We start from the raw sequence: 25,519 nt of genomic DNA on the forward strand, positions 1-25,519 counted from the left end.
ATTTTATAATAAACATTTGCTCTTCACGGCAATTTATTCATTATAATTGATACATCAATAAATCTTTTCTTTAATTATTAACATTAATAACATCTCGTGCGCGATAAGTCCGTCGTATAAACCATCTTCACACGACTTCTAACAAGGCGCACTTCGCCGTAGGAACATTTATGGCTGAGTGATGTCGTTGGTGGGTTGACCTTGGTGAAAGACGAGAACGTCTTGCACGAAGATGTTGGAAACGCTGAGAGCACCAGGAGCCAACGGTCTTTCCAGAGGGAAGCCGAGAGGTTTGCCATCAAGGGAGATGGCACCACCAATGATTTCAGAGATTGGTTTGTTCTGGTAGTATTCGCTGACAGATGGGTCCTGAACAGTTTGTGCTTGTGCGTAGATTCCTTGGAAGCCACCAGCGTGTTGTTGTCCGCTGGCGACGATGCCACTTCCTGAGATTCCACCTTGGACTTGAGAGTTTGGCCAAGATTGAACTCCTCCCATACCTTGGGCTCCTTGCATGCCATATGGAACATTCACTCCTTGTAAACCTTGTCCGATTCCCCAACTTTGTGATGGCACTCCTCCTTGCAGAACAGCAGACAGGCCTTGTACTCCGCCTTGAATTCCGCCTTGTTGTGTACCCTGGACTCCTTGAACACCTTGGACGCCAGCTACACCTTGAACACCAGCTGCACTTTGGACTCCTTGAACACCTTGGACACCAGCTACACCTTGAACGCCAGCTACACCTTGGACGCCAGCTACACCTTGGACGCCAGCTACACCTTGGACACCAGCTACGTTTTTGACGCCAGAAACAGCTTTGACGCCAGAGACACTTTTGACACCTTGAACACCTTGAACACCTTGAGCACCTTGTGTACCCCGGAGACCTTGCGCACCAGCCAGACCAGATAGTGCTTGCAATCCTTGTTGTGCAGATTGGACGACAGATTGGGCAATGTGAGATGGAGACCAGCTGTTAATATGTTGTCCGTGATGCAATTGCTGCTGTTGTTGTTGTTGTTGTTGTGCATTCCAAATCATTTGAGCACCCTGGCCCTGATGTTGTCCCTGTTGTCCTTGTTGAGCTGCTGCTGTTGCTGCTTGTATTTGTTGTTGGATCTGTTGAGCTTGTTGTTCTATTTGTTGTTGGCTTTGAACGGCGATATGTTGTCCGTGTAATCCTAAGGATTGTGAACCACCAACACCAGCTGCGTTAACAACTCCAACTCCTTGGATACTGTATGTCATGTCTTGTCCTTGGCCAACAGGGTTCTGGATTTGAGCATTGGGATACTGTCCGTGGTATCTGGTGTAGACATTAGCATAGTGATTCCTGACAGCTGTAAAAAAGAAATTACATATATGGTTAGTAACATTATATAATGATCGCCGTGTTTTTATTATTATTGATAGACTACCATCTATTTGTTGCTGAGCATTGGCCAAATTCTCAGGAAGAACCTCAACGTTTTGTTGAACTCCACCGCCCATTTGCCAAAGTTGTCCTTGTTGTTTCAATTGTTGGTATTGGTTGGCATTCACGATTTGGTATTGTTGGGCTTGGTAGGACAAGTTTTGTTCGGGGATTACTGGTCCGTACGGCATATTAAGTGGGTTTGGAGAAGAGATTACAACGAGAAACTGAAGAGGGAAACCTTGTTGTTGACCTTTGGGAAGAGACAACCTAGCAGGGAAACTGAAGATTTGGTGTGGCTATAAAAATACGATTAATTATGATTAATTACAATTTCATTAAAACATTTTTTTTCAGAAAAGTCGATATAGAGAGGATTTACAAACCTCAGTAATAAAGAATGGTTCCTGAGATCGGATAGCAGCATTAACACCTTGTTGAATTTCAGAAGTAGATGGCCAGTCAGGGCTCTGTCCAGGAGCTTGCTGGGAGTTCCTAATGATGATGTTCTGACCAGAGTGAACTAAACACGAAATATATTAAATATTGAAAATAAATTGATCATAAATAAATAATTCATAGTTAGAAGAAATATTGAAACTTACGGTTTTGGATGAATTGGTCAAGTTGAACAAAGAGATGTCGACTCTGAGAGATACTAATTGGTTTGCCTTGGTAGTCGTATTTGGGTCCAAGGAAGACACGAACAACTGCGCTTGGTACATTTTGTTCACTGTGAACCATGACTTTGTATTGATAGGGTTGATGGTCTAATCTTTTGAGATAAGCTTTAACGTTTTGCTGTTGTTCCTGTTGTTGATCTTGTTGTTGCTGCTGCTGTTGCTGTTGTTGTTGTTGGTTAGATTGTCCAGTAACGCCGTTGAGGTCGATGTAATAGTCGCTGAAAAGAGTGACCAGCTGGCTAACATCAACGTTCTGGATGGTAACGCCAGGAAGGACAAGATCGTTGTACTGGTAGGCAGGCAAAGACTGTTGATATTGTTGGTAAAGGTTCATGACCTTTTTGAACAGTTGGTAGAAGGCTGGATCGTGAACAGCAGTTTGTCCAAGTTCAAGAGCCGACGGTGTGTAGTCCCAAATGTTCTGAGCTTCAGGAGCATTTCCAAGGAGTTTGCGAGCAGCAGCCTGGAGGCTTCCATAGTACCTTGGGTTGACGCTTCTACCAGTTCCTTCAATCAAGTCACCAAGAATGTTCATACCCTGTGGTTGGTACAAAGAAAGGAAGGCGCCTTGTGGGGTAATAACATTGCCAGAGTCAATGGCATCCATCAGTCTTTGTTCCAGAGTAATAACACTTTGGATGAGTTTATTCTTTTGAGGTTGGAGTTGAAGATTCTCTGGACGGCCAGCAAATTCAAGTCCATTGAGAACGCGAAGATGTGGTTGGTAAGGAGCTTGTACATTTTCGTAGTTAATTTCAGAGATTGGACCAAGCCCGTTCGAAAGACGGTTAAGTTCGTAGTGAGCCAAAAGTTGTTGATGAAGATACAGATATTGAGCTCCATGAGCAATGGTGCTTTGTTGATCCTGTTGTCCTCCTTGTTGTAAGTATTTCCCTACAATCTGTTGTTGATACTGTTGTTGAGTCAGAGGCTGTTGTTGCTGTTGTTGCTGTTGTTGTTGATCTTGCTGTTTCAACACAGATATTGATTATATTAACTTTATAGTGCTTCCTTAAATATGTAGGAAGATATTCAATTATAATTTTTAAATTATTTACTTCTCCCAAAATGTATCCAGCAAGGTTGATATAGGAGTAGTATGCTGCAAGACCAACATCTTGAGTGAAGTAAGACAGTTGATGTTCATCTTGAGACAAGAGTGCAGAGTAGTTAACAGGGATGAGAATATTCTGAATTCCTCCGTCCTGGACTTTTTGAATGGCAATGTTTTGGGCTTCTTGGATGATTCTAGCATCCAAGTGATACTGGGGCAAGATTTCATAAACAGGTGGCAGGATGACTCCTTGGGTGTCTGAGCGAGTCAGTACAGCACCAACTAAGGCCTATTGGATGAACAAGAAAATGATTTAATGGAATACATGTGCAAGATTAGAGGCAATATAAAATATCTTCTCTTCTTGTAGCTTCTACATACCTTAACAAATTGTTCTTCATTAACATGAACACGGGCCCATGCAGCAGTCTTGAGAAAAGTCTGGTAGTCCTTGGCACCCAATAGAATCCTGTAGAGTAGGGAAACTTCTTTCCTAAGCTGGCTGATTGAATTAGTGAACACTGTACCCTGAGGTTGAACTAAACCAGCTTTCACAGCACCCGCATAGTACATTACTATGATTGGGTTGTTGTACTGGTGAGCATTGCTCTCAATTTCATAAGTTTCACCAAGGTTCTGAAGTTCTTGGTTCGGGATTGGCTGTGAGATCTTCTGCAGGAGTTGGATGATGTCCTGCTGTTTGCTAAGGAGATTCTGGTCAGCTGAAATAAGTGAAAGTATTTCTTTGGTATGAAAGAGGAATTAAATGTTGTGGAATTTGTTATATTACACATATGCCTTTAACTGAATATGTTACCATTATAGAAATATAATAAAACAAATCAAACAGTTTAATTAGAATCAAAGTGTCAATTATAAAATGTTACTATAGAATCAATTATACTTTCAGAAGAAAGAGAAGCGGAAGATGATTTTGAGTAAACCAGTGGTCCAGAATTATTCCCATGATACTATTACCAAAAGTTTTAAAATTACAAATTTCAGGATAGTGATTTCAAATAGTAACTTACCAGCATGTTGTTGTTTGACATTTCCACAGGCCCCTAAGGCCACCAGAGCCAACAGGACAATTAAGCACCTCATTGTATTATTCAATGATGCAATGCGATGCTGTCTGCCTCTTCGACCAGTCTTTTATACCCGAATCCTATCAAAGAAGGGATTTATCGGCGACCTGTCGACCCACCTCCCTCAAGATTTCGCAGTCTACCCGCGATATCCTTAACTATTTCGAACGTATTCGACGCATTCGATCGAAGGTTAAATGATGAATATGTATATATACATATATTATCATGAATAGATTATGCATTATTCTTCTACCAAAAATTCGGGGGTCTCTTTATCTGTGACTGTTTATCCAAACATTCTTGAGAACTTTTGCTTTCTACTCTAGTAAAATATTGCTATTTAACGAAGTTGCATTTACTTTATATTCATCCAAATAGATTCAAATGAAAATAATTAGATTAGAAATATATGTGCTACTTAATTATATTACTTTCACGATAGTTACTTCATAATCGTAGCTTAACTTAAGAAATACAAAAACAGGTCTAAAAAAGAAATATACAATATATACATAGGAAGTTATAATGTCATATTAGTAAGTGGATAAAGTGAAGTAAAATAAAATAAGCTTCATTAAATACCTATATTTAATAGATTTTACTATGTTTGCATCTTACTTATTCTTGCATCATCCACATATTTATATGTAATATATTTCACTTGAAATATTTAATATACATATATTTGAATAAACTTATTTTTTTATTCAAATATATAATTAATGATAATTATAGAAAAAAATAGAAAAATAAATAATATTTCAACATAAAATCTTTATTTCAAACAATAAATTTTTGTTTACAATATTATTTTGTAATTAATAACAAAATATTGAATCAACATTTTTAATACAAATCCAAAAAATCACAGTGTTGAGGGTCATCAATATCTTCACGCGCGGGATAATGTAGGGAGATAATATGTAATATGTCTTGAACTCTCAGGTGACTATATGCGTAAAGGTTATCACTCTGCTTATCTCTTAAATGTTTTTACTATATTTTTATATCCCTGGGGGGTACAAAGAAAGAAGTGCGCAAAATTATACTGACTATACAATTTTCCAGTGCAGCAGACAAAGCAGAGATAATAGGATACATTTGTTCTTGCTTTGTCATCGGAAAAAGTGTTCGTTTTCTCATACATACATAAAATTTGCAGTAACAAATATAAAATATAAAGTTTAATAAATGTATTATATATGTTCAAACATTTATGCATATATAAAATACTCTTTCTAATCTTTTACTTTTATCTGTTACCATATTATTTCATCCGATTAAATTTCATATAATTTTACAAAATACAAAATTTTCAAAATACTTAATTACATCATTAAATAATACTATTTGAAATATTTTTTTAGTAACAAATAAGTTTTTTATTCTTCGATAATATGATAATATGTTTAGCATTACATATAATTGCATGTGCAAAAAAGAAAGAAAAGAATCTTGTACAAGAATGATAACATAAAAAAACAAAAATATATTTTCGTTTTAGATAGTAGCAGCGCAATCAATCGTAATTTTTTTCTTTCATTTCACAATATTGTTTTACTTTTCGTTTTATTACATTGATGCAATAATTTGGTATAATTGACTAACAAATTTAAAAAAATTCAAAATGAAATTTTTTAATCAAGAAAGATATATTTTGACATACAATTTTTTTCCTATTCTCTCTAAAAAATTACAAAATCAAAGAGGCGCACATGTTTTTTTATTTTGTTATTGGTCTATTATAGTTTCAATATTTTATAATGTTTTTCTATTAAGATGGAACTGGAAACATAAATAACATAAAGTGACATAAATTTATGTTTGATATTTGAAAAATGACTTAGAGGTCAATTTTAAACACCAAAATATTTGAACGCTATCGATTTCTACGTGGTTCGCGTATAACAAGTATAGTATATAATTTAAATGTGGGCGCTACGAATCCATGAAATTCATTCCACAAATAGATTCATTTTCTGTTCAGCTTGTTTCTTATAGCAATTTATCGAAAACGGGACGATTATTGGAGCCGTTAATTACGATACTTTCATTTCTGTTAACCGCTTCTGTACATTTACGTTTGCACGTGTACATGTTTTATATGTGTATACTGTCATTCGTAGTACTGAACGTAACCTTGAAAAGCCCACCCTCGGAGCATAGGTTCAATTGTAGCGGCTGAAGTACCGCTTTGTTGCTATCTATGCTGAATTAAGAAATCATATTGTTACTTCCAATCAGAAACTGTAATCTTTGATAAAACATATTCATGAAAAATCGAGAAATTATCGAGAAGTGACGTTCGGTTGTTGGTGTAGTAAGGTGCAAGGTTAGGAAAGAGCACGAAAGTTTCATTGGAAAAGCAGAAAAATGTTCTTAAGAATTTAGGCGGTAAATGCCGCTGTTACGTGTCACAATTGTTTTGTTGAAATCAGTATGGTGCAACGCTCAGTCGCGCTTAGGCGCAACGTCAGGATTCTATTAATTGGTGATCGTGGAGTCGGCAAGACTTCTTTGATCTTATCATTAGTCAGTGAAGAATACGCTGAGGATGTTCCCTGTAAAGCGGAAGAAATCACTATCCCAGCTGACGTTACACCGGAACAAGTACCAACGAACATTGTAGATTATTCAGGTATATCAAAAATGTGTTTGTATATTATTTTCATAAACATTAATTGTCTATTGCATCAATACTATTTCATTCATAACTTTTGATTTATTGCAGCCGCTGAACAAACTGAAGATCAGTTAACTGATGAAATTCAGAAAGCACATGTAATTTGTGTTGTTTATTCTGTGGTCGATGAGGATACTTTAGACAGAGCAGTTACGTATTGGTTACCATTGATTAGACGATGTTTAACAGATCATCGTTGTCCAGTTGTTCTTGTGGGAAATAAGATTGATCTTGTTGACTATTCTACTATCGAGGTTCAGTAAATTAAATGACATTTAGAATGTTTATTTTTCTTTTTTCACCATTAATTTTATTTTTTTGTCTTTAGGCTGTATATTCTATAATGAAGGAATTTACTGAGATAGAAAGTTGTATAGAGGTAAAAGGAAACTATGATTGCAATAGTATATGTTAAATAAGTCATAATAAAAAAATTGTAATTCATATTGTATTTGTTCTAGTGTTCCGCCAAAACATTACAGAACGTTTCAGAAACTTTTTATTATGCACAAAAAGCTGTTTTACATCCTACCACACCACTTTATAATTATGATACCCATGAGGTAACACTCATTATAAAGTGTATATGTATAATCTAACTCATTTATGAACAACTTATTAATATAATATTATAAATTTAGCTTACAGAAGAATGTAAAATTGCACTACAAAGAATTTTCAAAGTAAGTGTATATGAATATAATAATATCCTTAGAAAAATACACTCTTTCTGTATATGTTTTACATTCATATCGTATCATTTTGTACAGATATGTGATTTAGACAATGATGGCTTGCTAAATGATATGGAACTAAATACATTTCAACAATGGTGCTTTAATATTCCCTTACAACCACAAGTTTTAGAGGATGTGAAGGCTGTATTATCAAAAAATATTCAGGATGGCATTTGTTCTGGATGTGTTACTCTGAAAGGTATTTTGCATATTGTATTTTCTAACAATCAGCATAGAAATACATTTTTGTCATTTATAGGTTTTATGTATCTTCAGTGTTTATTTATACAAAGAGGAAGAAATGAGACTACTTGGGCTGTGTTAAGAAAATTCGGTTATGATAATGAGTTACAGATGTCTAAAGAATACATATATCCACTGTTAGTACATAATTAATTAATAATATTATAAATGCTTATTTCACTTATTATTATAATTATTTTCGATATGTTATACAGATTAAAAGTTCCTGTTGGATGTACGACTGAATTATCACATAAAGGACAGGAATTTTTAACATTGTTATTTCTACAACATGATCGAGATCGGGATGGTGCTCTTTCTCCATCGGAAATGGAATCGTTATTTTCACGATGCCTAATGCCACCTTGGGGAGATGAATATAAATATACTGTACCTACTAATGAAAAAGTATGCTTTTTTTTTCATTGTTATCATCTTATAATATCTTTTACTTACTTCACCATTGCTTTTCGTAATAGGGATGGATTACACTTCAAGGGTATATGTGTCAATGGGCGCTATTGACTCTTACAAATGTGCGAAAAGCATTAGAATATATGGCATATCTAGGTTATAACATGTATAATAATGAATGTCAGACAAATGCGATTCTAGTTACTCGTGAAAAAAAGTTAGATTTGGCAAAAAAGCAATCTAGCAGAAATGTCTATAGTTGTCATGTAATTGGCCCAAAAAGTAGTGGAAAGACAACATTATGTAGAACGTTTATTGACCCTAAACTTGAGGTATACGTGCTTCTTCGTACACATATATTGGTATACGTATCTTATAATATACGTTTAACGATATCTATGTAACACCTGACATGATTGCAGAAATTGACCAATGAAATGGTACCGCCAAGTTCACATGTTACTGTAAATACAGTACATGTGTATGGTCAGGAAAAGACAATAATTCTGCGAGATATAAACATACTAAATGTTCAGGATGCTTTAACTCCAGCACAAATTCAGTGTGACGTGGCAGCTCTTGTTTACGATGCTAGTAATCCTAAATCGTTTGAATATATTGCACGGATTTACATTGTAAGCATTTCTTTCGTACTGTTGTATAAAGACATTAGAATTGTTTTTCCTGATATTTGCAATTAAATTCAGCATCTTTTCCAGAAATATTTTGCAGATAGTAAGATCCCTGTTCTCATAATAGCAAATAAGAGTGACCTGTCTGAAGTAAAGCAAGATTACTTGCTACAGCCAATAAGTTTTTGCAATAAGTACAAACTGATGCCACCGCAACCATACAGCATCTCCCGTACAGTACGACGTGAAATCTTCGTTAAACTAGCGACAATGGCAGCTTTCCCGTAAGTTCAATTTTTTAAAACATCAATTATTAAGTAGAAATATTTTGTATAATAAACGCTCCTAAAATGTTGTTGTTTTAAAAAATAATTTTATTTCGTCGTAAAGAAAATATCGTAAAACTGTGACGTATTTGTTTGATACTATTCGATATCTTTTATTCAGTATACCTTACCATTTTTAAGAAAGTGTAGTTTAGTATATCCTTTAAACTGAATTATTATTAAACACTAACAAAAAGATTTCATGTTTAGCCGCTTTCAAGGAGCATGGGTATTATTTTACAGAGACAGGTTGGTCTGAATTTTTGCAACACCGTAAGCATTGTAAGCTTGAGCAAATCGTGAATCACATTTCTTTTTTCATTTATATGTCATTGCACGTATACACAACATATATTCTTCAAATGTGCTAGGCGATTTGCTCACATTAAAGAGTGTCGCATGTTTAAGACTATCATAACAAGGTCTTAAATCTTTTCAGTCCTTTGAGGCGAATGGTCCACATGTTGCTTGTCAAACCCTCACCCACTCAGTGGTGGAGTTCTTTTACAAGGTTTTTGTTTGTATTATAAGTTTCTGTTAATTTCACGGAGTGCTCACGACTTACAATACAAATATGATATCGATATTCTTTTGCATGAGCATGAGACATGATTGATCTTTATATCTTGTTTTGATTGTTTACATTATACACATATCTACAAATTCAAACTTATTTTTTTTAATTATGTGTCAAATTGTGATAAAATTCAAATATAAAAAACTAGCAGTTTTATTGTAGGATAGTATGTTATGTTTACATTGTGAACTAATGTATATATACAAACATTTTATATTGTGAAATAATGCATATATATGAATTTTTTCATACTGGAGAATTCATAGAATTTTAAGTGATTATTATGATAAATAATTCTTGATTTTTCAGACATATAAATCAATTTGGATTATTACAAGGGGATTCGATGGTCTGGTGGAAAGCCGGTCTTGGAATTGCGGTTGCTACCGTCGCAGGTTTTGTGGTGATGCGCGTCTTAAATACAGAGAAAAGATAGTCTACCATATTCCTTTTCTTGCACATTTAACTGCCTCTTTTGGTCGAGTATAAAGCCGTCTTTGAGAAACGCGTTAAGTTAATAAACAATGTTCTTAAATCATTAATTTCTTATATGTCCTTGATTACTTCATTACGAGGATCAGAGCTTCTTATTTATAATGTTATTCTCTTTAATGTATCATTTCATCTGATCAATTAATTTTGTTGTTTGTATACATTCTGACATTTCATCCATGTATCATGATAAGCTTTGCATGTATCCAGACCTTCACTTCTTGAAGCGCATTCGAAGAATTCTCGTATTTCGGAAATACATAATTCTTGTGTGTTTGTAGAATTATTGTTAAGAACGGCTTTAGCAGGAGATTCATGTCCTACATTGCTAGCAAGTGCGCTTTCGATTGCTTGACCCTTGTATGAATCATTAATTTAATTTGAAGTGATTAATTATTAATTTCTAAAGGAAAAAAGCAAGCAATAATATTAGTACTTACCATAACAGGGCCAGCTGCAACTTCAGCTGCTGTACTAGCAGCAGATTGAAAAGCAAAGGATTGATTATTGTTATTTGTCCATAATTGGGATGATGAAGCTTTTGCCTTAAATCTATATATATATATAATTTAAATTACAAAAATCTAAAGAAAATTATTTTCTAATATAATTGTGTTATATGTACATCATGTAAAAATTAATGTTTTATTTTACATTTTTTGTCTTATCTTTAAAATTATTACTTTATCACATATATATACAGAAAAAGGTTCAATCAAAATGAATAACAATCATATAAACAGGAATCAAATTTATTTTAATTTATTTCACTTGCGTACATGTATACATTTTAACCAATTTATATAAGCAGTGATTAAAATAATTCTAGTTCATGGTAAATACAGAACCCAAATTTTTATGAGATCTACTAAATTCATTAATATTGCCTATCTTCCTGCTATTACCTGAATGCCTTATTTAAATTAAATCTGAAATTAAAAAATAAATTTAATAGTGGGCAATTGGCTCACGCTATATTATGAAACATATATAGAAAAATATTATTTAAAACTTACTGTTAGATGCCTTGCACTGACGAAGAGCCTCATTAAAGCCTTCGCACAATGAAAGATCTGATTGATTTTGGGCACATTCTAAGAATTGTTTAACTTCCCAAGCGCAAGCACCACCAGCAGGTGCAGAAACCGGTGCACTTTGTACTGCAGCAGGTGCTACACCTACTGGTGCAGCAGCGGCCTCACTGGAACCTCCACTGAAGAGGCCAGTCACTGCGTGTCCAATAGTATGACCGACAGCAGAACCAATTGCCACACCTCCAGCAGTAGCAGCCATTTGTCCCATGAGGGATGGCTGTTGAGGTTGAGCTACCATTGGTGTTGATGCAGGAGGATGTGCTGGAGCGGTTGCAACTGGAGCTGAGGCTCGTCTAACCCTAAATTATAAATAAAATTGCTTTTATTGTATGGTTGCACATGCTTACGAAAGTAATTCAAAAACCACGTAACTTCATTATGATAAACGTGATTCCGTTACACTCGACGAATTATTAAACATTCAAAGACAGTTTATGAAAAATTACACGTACGAATATGATTAAAAAAGGAAAAATACTCACGTCCTCGGAGGAGGATTTGCTGCTCGTCCACGTCGTGGCATGTTTTTGCGTTTTTGCACACTAAATTTCGTATAACACAATACACGTTCGTACTCTTAAGAGCTTAATCTGATACTGCAATGAAATCTTTAATGATTTTATAAGTTACGCAAGTTAGTGAAACTGCGCAGGCTTAAATGTAGCTATCGAGCTTTCCAGAAATAAAACAGGAAGTACACTATCAGAAATGTAGCGAACTTCAGTTCATTTCGAAATTAACAAGAAATGTATAATAAATCCTAAATGGTAAGTCCGAATAACATTTTAATAAAACATTTGATATATTTTATATATTTTTATATTAATTATACACAAACATTGTATTATATATTACAAGCTAATATTTTAAAATATAATATTCAAACCATCATGTTGGCTATAATGTTTAATATATATAGTTATTGAATAGACCATATTCATAGGATTCACATATATACCCATACATATGAATTAAAAATTGAATATTAATTAAAGAAATATTAATCTTGTATTGTAAAATGTAAAAATGTCTTATTTTTTAAAATACTTTTACTTAAAAATAAAAGACTCTCCTAAAACGAATCTCCATGCAAGTATATTACAACTTCATGAAGTACTATTGCATGATTTTATGTAAAATGTCCTACTTATAGCTTTTTTATAAAATGAATATACATATAAGTATATATAACTATGTTTATCACTGAAATATATGCAGTAAAATGAATTGGTAATTACTAATAGAATATCTATTTCTCCAAATTGCCTATTTCCGGAGTTATGTAAATCAAATATGTATTATATAATTCGGATGTTTTTCTCAAATACGAGACTGACCTCTTTTGCTGTACTGGTGAAATTGGAGACGGCGAAGCTCGACCTCGTCTTTCATTTCTCTGGATAGTTTTTCTTCTACCATACATAATTTTGCTTTTTAATTTATTCGAAATATATTATTTTTAAATAGACTAAATCAAACGATAAAAATGATTAAATCATCTTGATATAATTAGTTTTTAATAGTATATTAGAAACCAGTCATCATTGTTTCTAATTACATTCTGAAGTATGCAGAAAATTATATATATTATCACGTATAAATAGTAATTTAATGATTTATAATTGCAAAACTTACTGAGTGTATACGTATTTTCTTTCGTTTGTTTGTTCATTTCAATCCTTTGAAATTGCTTGACAAAGTAATCGTATTCTACAAGAATTCTGCTAGAGTGCGCCATAATCTCGATTGTCGCAATCTATACAAAAAATCAAAAATGTAGCGAAACAATAAACAGTAATTTGTATTCTTTGTAAAATACTAAACCAACAAAGAGTACAAATGAGATTCAATATGTAACTGTTAAACAACGAGACTTAAAGGTTGATTGAATGTGCGTTTCGTGTCTTGAATACAAATTTAAAATCATAGTAATCTTCTTAATTATTTTTCTTAATTTATTAGGTCATTGTTAATTCTTTTAGTGATTTTCTATTGTATTCAAATTTTGTATTCAAATCTTTTTTTTAATTTTTAATTTTTTTAATTCTTAAATGACTTAGATGTTTATAGTATTTACAGAAATTAATTCTTGTGTATATTATCGTTATTGCATTATCAGATAATTTAATTTGTTTTTAGTTTTCAAAAATTTTATTTCCCGCTAATATTTAGAACAAAAATATTATTACAACAAGTATGTATGTATGTCAATATTTGCGCAATTGCAACGTAAGTAACTATACATATATCCTAATACACATTTACGTATGTTAGAGAAATTTGTAAGATTATATTTAGAAACATCTATTTAACACAAAATAACTATTGTGTGTGGACACAAATTTAATTCCAATAAAAAACAAAGATAAACGAAGAAAATTTTCCCAAAACTGAAATGACAATAAATTCATTTCGTTTCTTAATTTTTAATTTTTGATCGCTATTAATATAAACGGTTTACATTATCAAAAGATGTAATACTATATTTACAATAATATTTAATATTTGCAAATATATTTAATATTAAATATTTTATTCAAAACTCAAAACATTTAAAACTGTATTTGTTATTAAGAACATCAATTTTGTCAATAACTTTTAGGAGTGCTGGTACGTATTCCGAACAAAGCTAGCGGATCTTATCGCTATGCAAACAAGAAAGAATGAAAATGACTCAGTAAAAATATCATAGAAAGAAACTAAGTTAGTATAAACGTGGGAAAGGAGTTTCGGACGGAGCGCGATGATCTTGGCCAGTTTCTGCGTCTGTGGTACAGTGTTATCAGGTTGTTATCGTCGTGCAACACGTGTCAATATAGGCGCGCGTTGGCTGCAACTGTTGAGTGCATTCACCGACCATGCGCACATCAGCTGAACGAAACTCTTCATAAACCGGCGGGAACACGTTGCACATGACTCAGTGTACACGATGCCACGAGTTGGCCGCGATAGATTACGCACCACGTATATACGCCCTTCCCTTTTTTCAGTTTTCTGCGGTGCTACTACGGCCGTTTTTGTCATCGCGTTTTCTTGACATATAGATCTCACACATGTGATCTTTCCTGTTTGTTTGCGGTACGATATCCGGCTCAGTGTTCAGACAAAGAAGCGCGACCGATGCCTCAATTCAACAACATTCTCCCCCACCGAGGCAAACGACCGTTTTTGATAAAAATACTGAAGGAACGAATAAAAGAAACGGCGTAAAATATTTTCCAGGAAGGAATGACCATCTGTTTTGTCATAGAAAATTCACAAAAGATTAAGGAGGATCGTCTATCAGGCAAGCGTGGTGAGTAATTGTTATTGTTTTGGTTGTTGTGAAACACGTGCGTGACGAAAAGTGTCAAAGTAGTCCCAAACAAAATGTCATGTCATAGCCATAGCGACAATCTTCCTGTACAGTAGTTCATCGTTTGGTCAAATATAGCGGAAGACGCGATAGTTATAGATATAGATAGTAATAGAGGTTCACTAGCTCCACCTGTTTTTATTGGTTCTAATAATAGAAGTTAACGTTTAGAAAAGTTAAATCGACATGCCTGTGCGTTTAGTTAAGTCACCCTCTGCATCTCGTATTCCGAACACAAACAAACGGCTCTATACATATATGTTTATGCTACAAGAATACGCGTTCGTGTATGCTGTTCGATTAAAGATGAAACAATAAAAGCTCAGTTATGAAATCATATATTTGAAATTGAACATTAACTTCTTCAACGAATTACAGATAAACGGAATTCTATTGTATATGACTAAATTATATCTTAAAATTTACTTAGAGAAAGCTGACGTAATATCTGTTGGTGACGATGAAATATCAAGCTGGTCTAATGCGACAGCGATAACGAGAGAGACTGGTGACAAACATTAGCTTCGTGATTCGCAATTTGCGCGATGAAAAAGAGAGAGAGAGAGAAGAAAAGAACGAAGTTAAATAAAGAGTCGATGAGAAGAAAATGGGCGCCGCGCCGCGTCGTATCTGATTCGTTCGAGGGATATCGAATTTAAATCGCACACGTCAAACGACGTGTTTGGATCACGCGTGCCGGTCGTTCGATGTTGATAGACGGAATTATAGTTGCCTATGGAAACGTTTCCAGTTGCCTATATTTTTTACTGGAGACTTTTGTTTCCTTTGTTACTGTCTATACTTTTTGTTTTTATTTCTTCGAAATTTGTTTGACGCAGCATCGCCCTTGCGTCGCAACGGACCAAAATTATTCTTCCCGGTAACGCATACGCGTGGCAATCCCGTCGCGGAATTGCGCACTTCTTTCATGGCGTTGTGCCAATTTCAAAGTTCAGGTACTAGAGATCATGGCGTGCATACAGGGTGTTACTTTATTACCAATAATTAGTTTGTACATATGTTAGTTTATTAGAAGAGTGATACAATTACGAAAAGTATATTTTTTCAGGAAATCGGTTTGAAATAGAAATTATAGACGTATAAATTCGGCTATTTATCGATGGAAATATTTTTCTTTTTTATAATTTAAGCTTTTATTTACTTGGCAGTCTTTAAATCTTGGAAATCTTTAATAAATCAAACAAGTAACAAATTTCTAATAAATGTGTAGGTATTATTCTATTTTGCATTGTGATATTACCCTTCCGACGATGTAACTAGCAAAAACAAGAACATATGACTTACTTGATCTTTATGATTGCCAATTATCTAGATTTATGCATTTTTCTCATTCCTAAGATAATAGAGTACAAATTAATTATTAGGAATAATAATTGAGTCACTTACATAAGAACGAAATGAAATGACAGTTTTTATAAGAAAAGTGGGTCAAACAGGTCACACATTTGTACGCACCTTTTTCCATTTCCTTCAACAATTAAATTTATCACTACAGAAATGAGTCTAGTCTCATTGATAAAAAAAATGCGTATGTTACGAAGCTTCATAGCGAACTATAAACATTTCGTTTGAAATTCTTCTACTTTTCACCTGACCTTTGCACATTTTCTCAGAACACTGATGACTTAAATCAGATACGTCATCTTAAGAACATTTAGATAACGATCACTGATTATCATTGTCATATATTAAAAACTCACTGTGTGCTAGATCATTGATACGTAAAAAATTCGACGGTCGATTGACAGTAAAGTGAAAAGTCGAAATATCGAAAAATTTCAGATAAATGATCCATACCGCAGATCAGATAACAGAAGTTTTTAATAGAAGCTTCTTTTGAAATAAGACTCCCCTTCATTAGCTAGCGGTTAAATTAAGCGCGTCATTCAATAAAATAATACTATCGTTTCCCGATTGCTATTTTCTAAGCCATGCTGACGATCGTGTTGGAGCAGGCAATTCATTCAACTACTACGCATAACAGCAAACGAACAGGAAAATATTACGTTACGTATCGATCAAGCACGGAATTCCATTTTCCAAGTGATGTTCGCGCGAAAATTCATTCGAAGTGCAAATACATGCTTAACAGGAAAATCCACCGAGTCAGCGAAAGCATAATAACTTGGACGAAGATATCTGCATTTAAAATCCTCGCGTTCGATTCACAGAAAGATGCATTTCATTTTTATTTCATATTCAAAGTAACTCTGAAACACGTTTCTACTTCGAAACGAATATTAATTAACTTCGGTACGTTGGAACTGATATCCTTAAATAGAAACGCGTAGAAACTGCTGGTAGTGATTTCGTTATGTAATTTTAGCGTCTATACAGCTAAAGATCCATATGCACCGAATTTATCTCAGGAACAAGCGTCAACATGGATAATATACCTTACGCACGGGACGCGCATGTGACGAACGTTATCGGTGCTAATAAGAAGCGTACCTAACCTAATACACAGATCGCAATTATTTCATCGATGCGCAACGTATATTCAAAATTTGTCGATTCCTCCAACGAACTCGCTGTGTTTTTAATAAAAACAGAGACAGATGATAGCTACGAATCTATTAATCATTTCTAACCTGTTTCCTGTTTCGATGGTGTACATATTTTGGTTATTTTTATCAACGTTTATTTTGCTAGACTGCCTTTGATGGATAAAAATGATTTATTATTAACGGATTTGATAAAATATTGATCTCATGCAATTTTTATCGATCGAGAAACATTTATCCTTGATCTTTAATTTTAATCGATCCATGCTTCCAAATCATATTTGACCTTTCTGCTGATCCTTAGATAAACATGTTATCAAACACTTCGTTGTCTTTACAAAGTACGTAACATGACTAACCAAGGAAGTAATCCAACGAACATTCCGTAGCAGCATCGATCTTGCGGTACCCATTTGTAGCAGGAAAATGTTTGTATTTTGTCCCTCAATTCCTCTGATACACGTGCTTTTTCCTTTTCACTCGATAAGCGTATTGCACCAGAAATAGTTCGTTATGTTCCATTGTTAGCTCCAATTTTCCTTAATTAATCGGAGTTTATTGGAGTCAACCAAATTCTTTAGGGCAAACGACTTTATACTCGAGTGAGGGTTTGTTGGCCCGAACCCAGGGACCCAACAAAATATGTATTCGTGAAGTGAGAAACAAGAAGCTGCAGAATCGACGCGGGAAACGAAGTCGAGGAAGTGGCGTAGATACAGCGCGTGCGCGAGAAAAATTTCAACCGATTCGAGTTTATACCACTCTTCACTTATCAAACGAGCAACAAAACATTCATTGATTATTGCGCAGCAGTTCAATATCAAAGGTTCTAAAAGAATAAAAATGTGGAATCGTTGTTAAGACCTGAATCTTGAAACGCATTAACGATGTGAATTTTTTTCAAATTTGACATGCATTTGATAAAATATAATAAATGCATTTGATAAATATAAGAAATAGCATAGGAACTTTACATACGTGACGATTCCTACATCATACAGAACCTTTTTTAATTCCAGAAAAGTACAGAGAAGTAAGTAAACTAAAGTAATTTAAATTTTATCTCCTTCTTGAAAATGCAACGTTTCTTAGAAAAACTATAAACACATATTTTTCTTGTTATTTTCAGTATCGTTGTTATTTTCTTAAATATACAAATAGATTGATAAAAATGAACACCTTGTATATGTTTGGAGGTTCTGTTTATACATGAAGCATGATGGCGAGGCTTGCACGTGAGAGAGTCAAATCGAGGACGAAGACGATTGAAATGAGGAAAAGTAACGGGGCGAATAACGGGTTGAATTTAACGCATCTTGCCGTTACGAGCACATTTGTAAGCCTAGTTGTTAGGTTATAGTGGATCATGTAACTTCACGATCGAATGCATATTAATAATGCACACTTGTCTCAGTGTTCACATCTATTACCGGTTTGCAGACGGACAGACGATTTACATGAGATCGTAAACAAGATAGATATCGATTTGTTCCACAATATTTTCATTTTTGTTCGGCGAATTTTTAGTGGCCTTGCTTTCGATAAACAAGCTTGACGCTATCTTTCCTTGGTATCGTTAGCGATGACGTTGTACGTCTTCTCTAGAATCTTAAATATGTCTACGCCAGAGAAAACGAAATAGTCATTGAGTTTCCAAGAACACTGTTACTTTATTCCAAGAAATTTGTGACACTACAATCTGTATGAACGAGTTGATGTAATAGAATTTCCGGAATCCCGTTACCCATCACATTTAAGATAAGATACATTTTTATTGTGACCTTTGATTATTTTCTTAAAAGAAGAAAGAGAGCTGAACTCGGAACTTAATCTACAACATTGTTCCTAAATGTAATCTGAAGGAGTGAAAACAATATTAATAAACGAGAACATTAGCAAAAATTGAAATATTCACGTTTGTTACGAATATCTTCTTGCAACATTATACCTTTTGTTGTTTTACTAAAATATAAAAATGGATAAAATTTTTGTTCCCTCTTTTTGATGTATATCAATTACATACCAATGTTAATAAGTGCTTATGCTTTAATGTTTTCTCTGTTTATGATAATGTGACGATTAAAACTTTTAAATAGAATTATAAACTATTACAATCTCAATATTAAAAGATTTACACATATAGCCAGAAGTCATATTGATCAATTACATAAGTTAGAAAATAAAACAAAATTATGTCACAAACACCATCTTTTTTAATCTTCCTTGAAATTTATTGTTATTTATAATATTTCCTTGTGATAAGTGAATGTGTGGAAATAAACCATTTGTTTCTTGAAACTGGAGGTTAATTATATTTCCTGGGTAATGCAATTGAGAAATTTGAGAAAAGTGAAGTTATCAAAAATTAATTTGATTTCGGATTTCATATATCATTGATATAATGAATCGTATCGACCACTCGAATGTTAATCGCCGGAGCGCGGTTCCTTACCCGCCAGACATCGAAGTATTCGATCGCGCAAGTGCAACTTCCGTTTCGGTGGGAGAACACAACTACCTTCGTGGGGGTTTGAAATGGTGGGGAATCTTCGAAGAGAGCGAGTTAAACGCGAGGCAGCTAGGTTACCATCGCGTATATACCGGCACTATTGACATGTTCCGGCAAACACGCGCTTCGAGCTCTTACGAGCATTACGTTCACTGATCAAACTCCTAACGTGTCTCCTTCGCGATGATTCCGTCTGATTTACGAGTGTACCGCCAGAGCATGCATGGCTTAGATAAGTTGCGCGGTAACATTAATTACTTTGGGTAAACTGCATGCACATCTTATTCAATAACGTCGTGAGTATTACTTCAAGAAATTCAAATTGGTGACAACCTATTAAAACTGCGTAAACACAAATCGCGAAAGACACTTTCACGGAAGTTTCGGCACTCTTTCGTTTCTTCTTACGAATACGAAATAGAGTAGCCGGTTCTTGGGTCACTCGATTGCCAGTTACGTGTTCTATTCCCATTTTAAATCGATGACATAAACCGCGGCCAGTGTTGGGTAATTATTAAACATTAAGTTCACCAAGCGATAATTTTTATAAAAGCAATATTGACAAGAACGAAATTTAAATGATACAATGTGTCACACATAAAATACGAGCTTGGTGAGGAACGTGACGGTGACCTAGAAACGATTTGAAGTGGTAACTTTGTCATCTAAGTAGACAAATCTCGCAACGGTGCCAAGAAAAAAAATCGAAGTGGGGGATCAAGGAATGCGAACGTTATTCTTTCAAGTTGCTGTGTGTCTCTACGAGTCATGTTCGACCTACGATTATAAAATTTGCACTACGAAACGAGATCTTTCTAAGCTGTTGTGGATGTAGAAAATCATTTTTTGTTTCATTTCAACGAATTTTATTCGCCTATAATATATACTTTATACGGAAAATACAAAAGGAAACCGCGTAAAAATAAGATGCAAAGATGATCGATGTCGATAATAAGAAATAGAAACTGTTGGAAATATCTGGTGAAGTTTCGTTTCTACGATTCCTCTGGTTCGTGGATAAAGACGTGCCAATGATCGAGCTCGAGCATTCCATCTATAAAGCGAGTAGTTCAGGTTTGCCGTGGAGTTGACGCACTGGCCGCGATCGTTGCATGATATCTCATGTTTTTTGGAACACGCGGTTCGTGTGTGTGTTCCAGTCTCGCGTCTCGTGCTTGTATCTTACGTTGATTTTTAACGGACCTATATTGAATCAAGCGTGCGTCGAAAGTGCGGTGAAATAAAAAACAAAGTGCTGTGGTTTAATTAAACGGTGAAGATGGAGGATACAGAAGGGAAAATCACGCCGAGAATCAGCATGTCCGTGATCGTGCTCGTGAGCACGCTGTTTCTTGGCGGTGTGCTGTTTGTAATCGGTTACATTGTTAGCCGGTTGTCACGGTCCAATAAACCTTCGGATTCAATAAAAAGTAAGCATTGCCATAAAGAAATTTTACTAGTAATATTTCCCCTACGACTCTTCGCCGAAAAAACCACGCTTGCGTGTTCGCGAACCACTCACGCCGTCAAGTACGATTCTCTTTTCTTTTCGCGTTTTCACTTGCAGACCGCGATAAAAAAGAAATTTCACAAGACGAAGCAAAACGATGAATAAACATATTACATAGTTGGACGAGTTACACGTCTAACGTCAGCATGTCTAAATTCCATAAACAAGAAACAACAAAGTTTTCTGCACTTTGTTTTATCTATAATTTCACGAGAACTTACATTGATAATCGTCTTTTTCTATACTCACTCTACATTTCTAACAATTTTAATTGTCTGTTGTAAACGAATTACATGTTTGGGAACGTTAATTGGCATCACGTGTGGAATTCAGCCGAACGTGCATTTTTTATGCTTTTAAAGGAAACTCTGCGGTGGAAATGTTAGTTGGAAATAAATTTATCGAAATAAATGAAATGAGGCTGAGTGCGATGTAATAGCAGTAACGAAGCGCGTCGCGCACACGCTTTGCAACACTATTCGATCCGTCCCCATGTTAATACGCGAAGAATTGGCGGGAAATTACTCTTTTGCTATGTATGGAGTTTCATCGACTATTTGTTATCTATAATTTGTTACAGTACAAATGATTTTTGTGTGAACGCGCTAATGTATTGACGAGAATATTATACCTACAGGAATTTTTCGTTACTTCATTTTAGATGTTTCATTGTAATTATCGCTACCATCTATTTCAGTTATCGCGCACATATTAGATAATACGTTTTAGCCTAGTCTAACAGATATCTAAGTCTTTGTATTGCGTTTGCTAAGCACATGTCTGAACGATAATGAATTATTACAATTAAAAAGATACGCATCGACGGAAGCTAGAAAGATTAAATCGTTTTATTAGGAATGCGTTATTAGGAAAGCGCAAGATCTTGATAAACTTCTCAATATTTACTCGCTTGTTGAAATTAAGAATAGCGCATCAGCGGGTGGCGAGTAACTTTTTGCTGCAGAAAAGAAATAGACAGACAAAATGGTGGGGGTAAATCAAAGAAGGGAAGCGCAGCTGCGTCAGCGCGCAATACATATTTCGTGCTGGAACATGCTTCTGCATACTCTGCGAACAAAGTGGACCAAACTGCATGCATTATACTGTTTGCATGTTTTCAAGATATTTAAAAGATATTATTTTTTTAGAGGTTAGGTTCGAGCCTCACTGAATTGTATTTCTTTTTTCTATTTATTGATTTTCGTATTATCTATCGTGATATAATCAATTACGTAATCGTTAACGATTGTTTCTTTCTACTGTATTAGCACTAGATCTACTTACTAACGACTAAAATACAAAGCTTGTATGAAAGAAATCAAAATGAAAGATGACAAATATATAATATAAGCAGAAAATCGAGCTCCATCTATATATTTTACAAAAAATTATTAAATTGTTTCAAAATTCAAAATTTTTATGAAAAATTGCGAATTGATTATTTTGACTAGTCTAGTAGTTCTAGTATTAAAATACTTTTATAGTAATTATGATCTTAAAAATATAATGCAACTTTATGAACATCTGATACAATTGTTGTTAAATTCACAATGTAGTAGTTGCGAGGCGTAATTTAACGATATTCGAGTGATGTTGAGAGCGCGATCTTGAAACCTGGTTCGTGCGAGTAAGCGCGTGTACGAAAATCCACACTTCTCGCGGCACGATTATCAAAGCATGTCGATCATTAAAGCCGGCTATAAGCCAGCGTGTGTCATTCCTTCGAGCCATCGCTGTTATATCTTTGTCGCCATGACAATGAATTTATCGTAGGAAAGAAACAAAACGTGGTACATGCATAGTTTTCTGTGCGTTGTTCGACATCAAGCGTGAAGAGAGCATTGGGGAGGGAGGCAATGGGCACCCTTGCGTATAAATAAACCGACATCGCTCCTGTGTATTTATACGCGCGCCTCGCGTGCGTACACGTGTACTTGCGAGGAGAAACGTTCAGGGCCGTACGGACAAATACGCCCGACGAATGGACAATTGATACTGGCTTGTAGGGATTTTTTTCGAGGACTTTTTATTTATGGCAACCGGAAGCAACTATTAGACACGTTTCTGTCGTTCATCCTTAATTTCTTCATTGCCTCGACCGATACAAAACATTAACGAATTCGGAATTAGATGGATTTTCCGAGGACGTGCTGTATTTTGTTAATCTATTTCCGTAAACATATTACATGTTTAATTATTATAGAGATTATTGAGGACAAGTAAGCCAGTTAGCTACATAATTATTTAAACAAATTTTTATATGATGGATAGATTTAGTTTTTGAATAATTTTAATTAAATAGTTAATATAAAAAGGTAATTGATATTATTGGAATAATTTTAGGTAATAAAAGTTAGTCGAAATTAAGCGTCCATTACGGATAGTCTCACGTGTTGAAAATTATGATCAAGTTGATATTAAAAACAAGAAATCTCGCGGCATGCGATTTCTGTCCCGTTGTAGCGGGGAATATAAATTTGTCGCAATGCGCTACATTTTCCGGGCCAGTGCGGCAACACACGTCCCTGAAAACTCGCAACACGCGTTGCGAATAGTGCACTGACCGTAGGCAACTACATATTTCTATTTGTCGATCGGTTTTGCTTTCTCCATTGAATAAAATATTATACGCGTAAATATGTAGTTACATATGTATGCATATGCTGCGCGATTAATCCAGCAATATATTTGTTGAAGGAAAAAATTATTTAAATAAATATTACATAGTTTGGACAAGTTGTGTATAATATACTTCCTAGCAGATAGAATTTTTTAATTAAAAACCGAGAATTATATTTCTTGTTAAATACGCATATGTAGTCTAATACTCCTGGAATAATAGTATTCTATATAAAATACTAAATCATGATTTCCCAATATGCTATCAAGTATTGTAAAATACGTAATTGCAAGATTGTCGACTCAAGGATTTTTTCTAAATATAAGCGAATGCTTTATGTAATACACATGTATGTAAGCGTTATAACTCATAATTAAAAATTCTTTGAATTTTTTGTACATGCAAAATATATTACTACATTTTTGTATATTTATCATTTTACGTGGACAGAACAGAAAGTTATTTTTGTTCAAAAATTGGTATCTGTACGTTGAAGATACGAATATATTTGAATAAACATAAATAGAAACTTGCATTTTATCTATTGCGTTATGATACTGGGAGACTTGCAACTGTCGCGATAAAATAGCCATTCTCGCGTAAAATTTACGTATTGCCTCTGTTCCGTGCCATTTAATCGAAATATATCATTTTTGGAACATCGTTATTTCAGAAATTTTGCTATTAATTATTTCAAATTTTAGAGAACAGTTAACAGAGAACAGTAGTCGTCATGAATAGAAATGTTAATTCTTACGTAATTTCATACAGTTCAGAAGTCTGGAGTTCGTATTTTTTAATCGATAAATCTTTTCCTTCGCAATGATTAATGTCTCTCTTTTCGAAAACGTATAATATTATCTTCGTTTATCGTCATTTAGAATAGAGATAACGTATCATTACATGTTCTTGCCGACCAGGCAGGGAATTTCATATTGTTTTATACGATCGATATTTTAATTATTACACGCCACGTTAAACGATTCGAAATTTGATTATCGCTTTCGAGTACATATTTTTCATTTCAACTAATTTCACGGTTATTTCACAAACAGATGCTGATTTATACGCATATGCAGAGAAGTGAAACGCTTGAAAATCCTGGCTTTTATGAATTTTTGTTGTTTCCAAAAATTCATAATTATAATTAGATTTATGTATTTGTATTTATGTATTTATGTATTTGTCGCAAAGTAAGTATAGTAAATTTACAAATAAATAATAAATTATATAACAAATAATAATAACAAATATAATAATAACAAATAAATAATAAATAATAATAAATAAATAAATAATAGTAAATAGTAAATTGGGCTATTATTTAGAAAACTGTCGTCATCTTGATAACTTTTTTAATATGTCGTAGGAATCAACATTTTGAACAATTTTTTCCTTTACGTGTCTTCCAAGGAAACATACCGAAGCGTCAATCGTCGATCTTGACGAAATTTATGTACCATGTAGTTCTTATAAAAATATTTGACACGTATTTCTTTTCTATCGTCAAATGTCCATGTTAAAAGAGATGAAAACCATTGCCAAAGTTGGGGCTGA

The 25,519-nt window shown here is 34.2% G+C and overlaps 4 protein-coding genes and 1 pseudogene across 10 annotated transcripts in view; 2 read left to right on the forward strand and 3 right to left on the reverse strand.

The window, feature by feature from the left end:
• LOC117237312 (allergen Cr-PI-like) lies at positions 1-4,390 on the reverse strand. Its single transcript, XM_033501139.1, has 7 exons — positions 4,186-4,390; positions 3,536-3,876; positions 3,159-3,443; positions 2,023-3,067; positions 1,804-1,940; positions 1,422-1,716; positions 1-1,343 (listed from the first exon to the last, which is right to left on the reverse strand). The coding sequence occupies exons 1-7, from the start codon at positions 4,256-4,258 to the stop codon at positions 169-171; spliced, it is 3,351 nt and encodes a 1,116-aa protein (XP_033357030.1). The 5' UTR covers positions 4,259-4,390; the 3' UTR covers positions 1-168.
• Positions 4,391-6,197: 1,807 nt separating this feature from the next.
• LOC117237339 (mitochondrial Rho GTPase) lies at positions 6,198-10,494 on the forward strand. 6 transcript variants are annotated; one of them, XM_033501175.1, is made up of 14 exons: positions 6,198-6,883; positions 6,977-7,182; positions 7,257-7,307; positions 7,390-7,491; positions 7,570-7,611; positions 7,699-7,864; positions 7,925-8,045; positions 8,124-8,316; positions 8,388-8,654; positions 8,745-8,957; positions 9,030-9,238; positions 9,491-9,529; positions 9,720-9,791; positions 10,167-10,494. In XM_033501175.1, exons 1-14 carry the CDS (start codon positions 6,685-6,687, stop codon positions 10,291-10,293), a joined length of 2,007 nt encoding a protein of 668 aa, XP_033357066.1. In that variant the 5' UTR covers positions 6,198-6,684; the 3' UTR covers positions 10,294-10,494. The 6 variants fall into 6 exon arrangements, with proteins under 6 accessions (XP_033357066.1, XP_033357070.1, XP_033357067.1 ...); XM_033501176.1 differs by having other exon boundaries at positions 6,200-6,883; positions 9,042-9,238; positions 10,167-10,307; XM_033501177.1 differs by lacking the exon at positions 9,720-9,791 and having other exon boundaries at positions 6,200-6,883.
• On the reverse strand, positions 10,491-15,710 carry LOC117237347 (annotated as a pseudogene).
• Positions 11,086-12,152, reverse strand: LOC117237345 (coiled-coil-helix-coiled-coil-helix domain-containing protein 10, mitochondrial). Its single transcript, XM_033501191.1, has 3 exons — positions 11,926-12,152; positions 11,366-11,742; positions 11,086-11,278 (listed from the first exon to the last, which is right to left on the reverse strand). The coding sequence occupies exons 1-3, from the start codon at positions 11,964-11,966 to the stop codon at positions 11,268-11,270; spliced, it is 429 nt and encodes a 142-aa protein (XP_033357082.1). The 5' UTR covers positions 11,967-12,152; the 3' UTR covers positions 11,086-11,267.
• A 2,545-nt stretch (positions 15,711-18,255) lies between the features above and the next one.
• The window catches only part of LOC117237337, a 36,350-nt gene continuing 29,086 nt past the window's right edge, over positions 18,256-25,519 (forward strand). Inside the window, exons 1-3 of one of the 2 annotated variants that reach the window (XM_033501174.1) lie at positions 18,256-18,356; positions 18,453-18,659; positions 18,764-21,262. In XM_033501174.1, the coding sequence (XP_033357065.1) occupies positions 21,112-21,262 (151 nt within the window). In that variant the 5' untranslated portion in view covers positions 18,256-18,356; positions 18,453-18,659; positions 18,764-21,111. Of the gene's footprint in view, positions 18,357-18,452; positions 21,263-25,519 lie in introns of both variants that reach the window. The other variant, XM_033501173.1, reaches the window with a different exon arrangement.

The sequence above is a fragment of the Bombus vosnesenskii genome, unplaced genomic scaffold (genome assembly GCF_011952255.1).
Source record: "Bombus vosnesenskii isolate JDL3184/JDL3185 unplaced genomic scaffold, Bvos_JDL3184-5_v1.1 scf7180000013370, whole genome shotgun sequence".
NCBI classification, from domain to species: Eukaryota; Metazoa; Arthropoda; class Insecta; order Hymenoptera; family Apidae; genus Bombus; species Bombus vosnesenskii.

Bases quoted from the DNA above. Each gene is read 5' to 3' on its own strand.
- LOC117237312 (XM_033501139.1), bottom strand. From the start codon at position 4,258: ATGAGGTGCTTAATTGTCCTGTTGGCTCTGGTGGCCTTAGGGGCCTGT. The intron at 3,444-3,535 runs GTATGTAGAAGC...TTCATCCAATAG, and splicing joins ATGAAGAACAATTTGTTAAG to GCCTTAGTTGGTGCTGTACT. The intron at 3,068-3,158 runs GTAAATAATTTA...GTGTTGAAACAG, and splicing joins CTGGATACATTTTGGGAGAA to CAAGATCAACAACAACAGCA.
- LOC117237339 (XM_033501175.1), top strand. From the start codon at position 6,685: ATGGTGCAACGCTCAGTCGCGCTTAGGCGCAACGTCAGGATTCTATTA. The intron at 6,884-6,976 runs GTATATCAAAAA...GATTTATTGCAG, and splicing joins GAACATTGTAGATTATTCAG to CCGCTGAACAAACTGAAGAT. The intron at 8,655-8,744 runs GTATACGTGCTT...ACATGATTGCAG, and splicing joins TTATTGACCCTAAACTTGAG to AAATTGACCAATGAAATGGT.
- LOC117237345 (XM_033501191.1), bottom strand. From the start codon at position 11,966: ATGCCACGACGTGGACGAGCAGCAAATCCTCCTCCGAGGAC. The intron at 11,743-11,925 runs GTGAGTATTTTT...TTTATAATTTAG, and splicing joins GCAAATCCTCCTCCGAGGAC to GGTTAGACGAGCCTCAGCTC.